Raw genomic sequence first — 6,200 nt, forward strand, 5'->3', positions numbered from 1 at the left:
TTGGTGTTTCTTCAAAGAGGTACTTTATATCAATTATATATAGGTCTTTATATAAGCTATAGCTCAAATTATGACTAAATGCAACTACTACAAATTTGTGAAACACAAGTTGCTCCAAATGTTAGCATGGTCGATTGATAGTTGGATCGTGACTCAAACTGTCATTTATCAACTTTTTAACACTCTCAAAACTCTAGATTTCAACGCATAATGATGCAGAAAATTCGAAACATTAGAGTAGCATTCATATATAATATAAATTTAAATCATATACTAGATGAATCCAAAATATCATAGCAAACATGGCTCTCAACGCATACACTACAAGCTACTATAATCAACAAAGACCACCACCATCAAAACTATTCACAAACATCACCTCATCCTTCAATACCCTTGTCACCATGTGTTCTTGCTATGAGTGTTTTCGTGTAGACACGATGCTTTCTTTCTCTTCCATAAACGACCCAAAACACAAGAGACAGTAACACCGCCAACGAGACCATCAGCAGCCCAACATAAATCCAGTTGCTGTAACGCCTCAGACCCGGACAGTGGTCATGTGATATGTCCGTGAACGTTTGTCTCACAAACGTGCAGTCTTGAAGATCCACCAGAAAAGGCCCGTAGAGGTACAACCCATAGCATACTTTTATTCCCGCCGACATTTGACTGTAGAAGTCAGGAGTCAGGCGCCCCGTGGTGGTGCAGATCCCACTCGGTGAAACTTGACAAACAAATTGACCGTACACCTGCAACCAATAAAGAATGTGTTATATCGGGTCGGGTTGACAATGCCTAACGTGTTAGATATGATAACAAATACCTGTGTGGCATTGCCCAAAGAGACTTCTGTAGGGTCACAAGTTCGATCGGTGAAGTCGGGCTTAAAGGGATTGCAAAGAAGGGGCATCTTGGGTCCAGATTGATTGAAAAAGAGAGGGGTGAAATTTGGGGCAAAGTTGATATTAGTGACATTAGTGATGACTTGGTTGATGACATTAACAAGTTGAGAGGTGACTTCCTTGGTCCTCTGTGAAGTTTCTTGAGCGGTGGCGTTGTCTACGCATGGAAGAATGTCGTCTAAAGCCGTATGAGCTGTCGGGTTCTCAACCCACTGATTCATCGATACACAAGTATCTGCAGTCACACTATCACCAACAACACCATTCTTAAGTGGTAATTATCAACAAAAGTAAGCCTTATAATAAACCAAACTTACTTGTGCAAAACGAGGAACACTCCAGCCAGTATAAACGTTCCCGTCACAAGAATCCATCCAAATATCACAAGGCTGCGATGATTGAAAATGGAACGTAAGAAAATGGACGATAGCAGTGCATCACAATTAAACATAAATATCTCACTCACGTGTAAACCATACATTGCATGCCAAAGATTGAGAACACTGCAAGAAGATATAAGAATCAAAGAAATTAATAACGGTAGCAATTTAAACCTATTTACAAAAGAATGGGTCGACTCAAGGTAATGTGTGATACTAACTGGTCAAACAAGTGAATACAAAAAAAAAGCCATTAGCTTAAAAGAAAATGGGCCAAAAAGGTTAAAACTCTTCCGAAGCATATTTATAGTGCATAAAACCTTCTTAGTCTTTTGATTATAAAAAAATGATTATTATTCATACAATACAAGTTTTCTAGCTATATTTGGCTTAACTCGTTATTTATAATAATTAAAAAAAGTTGGACAAGAAAATGTTTTAGGTCAACATGTTTCAACAATACAAGAAACCTACCAGATTTGATCCGTTACCCAACCCGCCCATTTAGAAATTACGAATATTAAGTTACTAAGAAATACAGAAAACAAAAACTAAAAACAAACTTTGACGAAGGAAGCTTACCAAATCCAAGGAATGTCAACAAGAGCATCACAGCTGACAAAATAATGAGGGCTAACCGCCTGCAAAAGCGCATAATCTTAATCGATTTTGTGATACATATTTTTTTTTTTATTCTATGGTTAACTATTTTGAAGTGATGTACTTACACGCTATTTAGGACCCGCTGTATGTCATCTTTATTATCTTCGGTTGTATCAGAAAGGGTATAAGATGATGAGTTGAGCTTTGTCTGAATCTCATCAATGTCTGATTGGACTTGAACCGGCAAGAAAACTTGGGCCACCCCTATTTTCTTTGCAGAAACAAGAACGTCAGACAAATTCCTGAGGTTTTGTGCAGTTGTATTTGCCTGACTGACAACGTAATCCAATGTTTTGGTTGTACTATGGTAGAATTTCCCTTGACCCGTGTATAAAACGACACATCCCACACTGAAGAGATCGAATGAGATCCGTTAGTTTACAGGATGCAAGGTTGACCATGTTTCCAAATTGTTGACTCATGAAACTTGAAACTAAAAAAAACATATTTATAAAAAAAAAAAAAAAAATACTTTTTTTTCAACTTTACATGATTATTAATAATTAAGTAAAATAAAGGCTCAGTGTGTACGTATAGAAAGAGAGAGAGAGAGAGAGATACATTGCAAGGATGGTAAAGAGGATGAGGAGAATAAGCGAGAGGGCATAAGCTAGGCTGGAATAGCCATACGGTTCTCGTGCACAGCAACAATAGCACAGGCAAATCACTGCTAAGCACAGCCCAAAGAACACAAACCACGCAGCTGCCATAGCAAAGAATGGTACAGCAGTAAACGCCACAGACTGCATTCAACATTTTCTAACAATTAGCCGAACAGGTTTAAAGAAAATATCAAAATAGATATTAAGATGAGATTTTGCATAATTAGCGCCAGCGGTGACAGTTTCAACCCATTTACTTATGATTGGGTCAAATAAAAAAAACAAGTGGGTCGAGAGTTGCCCCATGAGCATTTTAATGCATAAAACCTCCTAATTGTTTTATGCACAAAATTAGAGTAATATTTAATATGACAATATTAGTAATCAAATTTAACACACTTATAATCATTAAAAAAGAATTAACTATAAAAATTAGTGAAAAAGTGTTACTAGACACCCAACCCGACCTGTTTTGACCCATTACCCAAACAGCCTAACTCGATCATTTTACCATCTCCGATAATAAAACTTCAGTGCTCCTTGCATCCCACAAGGGCAATTTCCTTTTCAATATGTTGCATAACATTTGTACCAAAGTCAAATTACCTAATATGCCCCCTATGATAATCATCACAAGTATATTTCTGAAGTCAAAGTTTAACTTTCAGATTGAGACCCCCTCAAGTTGAGATGGTGTCTCATGAAAAAACATGTGGTTCCTATAAAAGGACCCACGTTTTCTTTCAAAATTAGGCTTCCGTTAAATTTTTTTTGTGACACAACTTGCGCGATCATACTGATCTCAGCTTGAGGGGCTCTCGATCCTTAATTTTGAAATTTGGTACTTCCAAATTTAAATATCACACAGGTGAGGAACTCTTGTTATATATTCATATAATTATCATTATTTCCCTATATCCAAGAGACAACAACTATGCTTAAACCACTAATTATGAACCAAAATGAGAATAATTGTTTCTTTTCCAACAAATGCAAAGTGAAGCAAGTAGAATATATTCATGTGATTTGGAACAAAAATATCAATATTCAAATGCTAGTCAATCATTTTGTCACAACTAAACATTATTTTATGAAACAGAGATTTTTAAATAAACTTGATTATGAATTTATGTCCGCATGTTGGATTAAGATAATATTATCAGTTTAATATCCAAAGATATGGACCCAAATTGCATATCTTGTCCTTTACTCAACCACCTTTACATGCTGCCACATGCCAACTAAATAGCATTTCAATAATACAATAGTTGTTCCATAGACTTTAAGTTATTTTTTTTAGAGTTAATTACTGTTTTCGTCCCTGTGGTTTGTCAAAAATCACTATTTCAGTCCAGTAGTTTAAAAATTGCGATTCCAGTCCCTGTGGTTTCACTTTCGTAACCATTTCAATCCATTTATTCTGTTAGTACAGGGACTGAAATAGTTACGAGGTGGATTGAAATGGTTACGAAAGTGAAACCACAGGGACTGAAATCGCAATTTTTAAACTAATGGACTGAAATAGTGATTTTTGACAAACCACAGGGACGAAAACAGTAATTAACTCATTTTTTTTATAAAATCATTCGTTTTGGTATTATACAGTACTAGGTGTACATTTGTAGATAATTCTCAAAACATAAATACATCAATAAAATTTTGAAACATTCAACATGTATCAATGTCATTTTGTTTTTATTCAAATTTTGACTTCTAAAGGTTCTCCACTTCACATGCATTTCAAAATACATATATAAACATGAAAATTGAAAAACTGAAAAATTGACAAATGAAAGATAAGTTTGTCTGAACCATGTGAAGGCTGAAGGGGTGTTTCACATGTTAGATTCACCATGGTATCTAGGAAAAAGAGTAATAAATTTCTAAAAGATAAAAAAAAAAAAAAAAAAATTGCTCCCAAAAACATGTTAAAGCTGGCATTTTTTTCAAAAACAAGATGAACACAAGTCATCAAATTCTTTTTTTGACCAACAAAGTGAAAAATACTGATTGATATATGCTTTCTAAGATTTTTTTTTACTTTTTTTAAGGAGAATCAGATTAATTGGTACTACTTTTAATTAACTTTATTCTATAACTTTGAATAATGAACCAAACCACTACAAAAAGTTTAATTAAATAAGAAATAAACATCAGATTAACATATCTTTGCAGATAATTTCTGGGTTTAATTCACTTAATTCATTAACCAAATTTAAAAAAAAAAAAAAAAAAAAAAAAAAAAAAAAAAAAACATACTAAACAAGATACTTACAGCCCAATAATGTTTCTCACTGATGTTCCATCCTCCTCTGTATTTCTTAAAACCATCAAGTGGATCTTTTCTTGTTGTTCTTTCTTGAGCTAATACAAGTGATGAATTCACAACATATGGTTCATCAGCTAGTAACCTTTTAGCCCCCAAACTTTCCACTAACTCATATTTCCCCCCTGCAAAAAAAAATCATTTTTTTTTTCAAAACCCTAGCACAAATTCCAACACCCCACATCAAATTCACAGAAAAATCAAAGCTTAACATGTTAATCACCAAAACCCCAAACAAATTTGACCCAAAAAGCAAGGTATTTGACCCGAACAAACCTGAAGTGGGTGACCCATTTGAGAAAACGAAGAACAGGGCAAGAAGAAGAAGCAGAAAGGGAAATGGGGTCATGTTTTTAATGGATTGCATTGTGATTTTAGTGTTTTTTTGTTGGTGGTTTGAATAATATCACCACTTAAGCGACATATAATCTTTTTGCAGTCAGATTTTGTTGTGAAAGGATTTTTGGAGGATTTGAAAATAAAGTGAAGAACAGAGGATTGGAGAGAGAGAGAGAGAGAGAGAGAGATTGGGTGGTGTATGAGAATGAGATTGTAAGGGTTTGTGGCAAGATTATTGATAATGATTGATAATCAAATGAGAAAGAGGAGATATATCAAAACACAAGAAAAATAAATGTTTTTTTTAATGGCAAACAAAATCAAATCATGAACACACCCACTAGATTAAACGGAGTACTCTGAAAGAAACCCGAGTCCACCATTAATTTCGGGAAAAACCCAGTAACTCATCCGCTCATACGCATGACGGTGAAATTACCGGTAAAACTGGTTTGGCTCAAGGATCGAAATCCTGAGCACTCTCGGGGCACCCACTAGACCAAACGGAGTACTCCGAGAGTAGCCCGAGTCCATCACCAATACCGACAAAAACCCGGTAACCCACCCGCCCGTAGGCAGGATGGTGAAATTACCGATAAAACCGGTTTGGCTCAAGGATCGAACCCAGGTTTTCCTAGGTCTCCTATCATTCCCCACCAGTGTCTCAACCTGTACCAAGTGAGAGTTGAATCTGTATCTCTCAAAAGAATGCAAACATTCCACCATTTGATCTAGAGATCATTGGTAAGGAAAAATAAATATTATTAATAAAAATGGGTTATACAAAATCAGTGTAATTAAAAATCAGCAACTGTTTTGTAATATTTAAGATCATAATGGGACGAGTAAACTGCTAAATTCGTCCCTAAGGTTTGACTCAAATTGCTAGATCAGTCCAAAATCAAGTTTTGTTGCTAAAACTGTCCCTGAGCCTAGTTTCTGTTGCTATTTCAGTCCAATAAATTAACACCGTTAGAACCTCAGT

At 35.2% G+C, this 6,200-nt stretch overlaps 1 protein-coding gene across 1 annotated transcript; it reads right to left on the reverse strand.

The window, feature by feature from the left end:
* Nucleotides 1–214: 214 nt before the first annotated feature.
* Nucleotides 215–5,472, reverse strand: LOC110918228. The gene is made up of 9 exons (XM_022162567.2): nucleotides 5,153–5,472; nucleotides 4,826–5,001; nucleotides 2,510–2,691; nucleotides 2,014–2,298; nucleotides 1,868–1,926; nucleotides 1,372–1,408; nucleotides 1,223–1,294; nucleotides 827–1,151; nucleotides 215–752 (listed from the first exon to the last, which is right to left on the reverse strand). Exons 1-9 carry the CDS (start codon nucleotides 5,241–5,243, stop codon nucleotides 381–383), a joined length of 1,599 nt encoding a protein of 532 aa, XP_022018259.1. The 5' UTR covers nucleotides 5,244–5,472; the 3' UTR covers nucleotides 215–380.
* Between the last annotated feature and the right edge of the window lie 728 nt (nucleotides 5,473–6,200).

This window comes from Helianthus annuus, chromosome 16 (assembly GCF_002127325.2).
Source record: "Helianthus annuus cultivar XRQ/B chromosome 16, HanXRQr2.0-SUNRISE, whole genome shotgun sequence".
NCBI classification, from domain to species: Eukaryota; Viridiplantae; Streptophyta; class Magnoliopsida; order Asterales; family Asteraceae; genus Helianthus; species Helianthus annuus.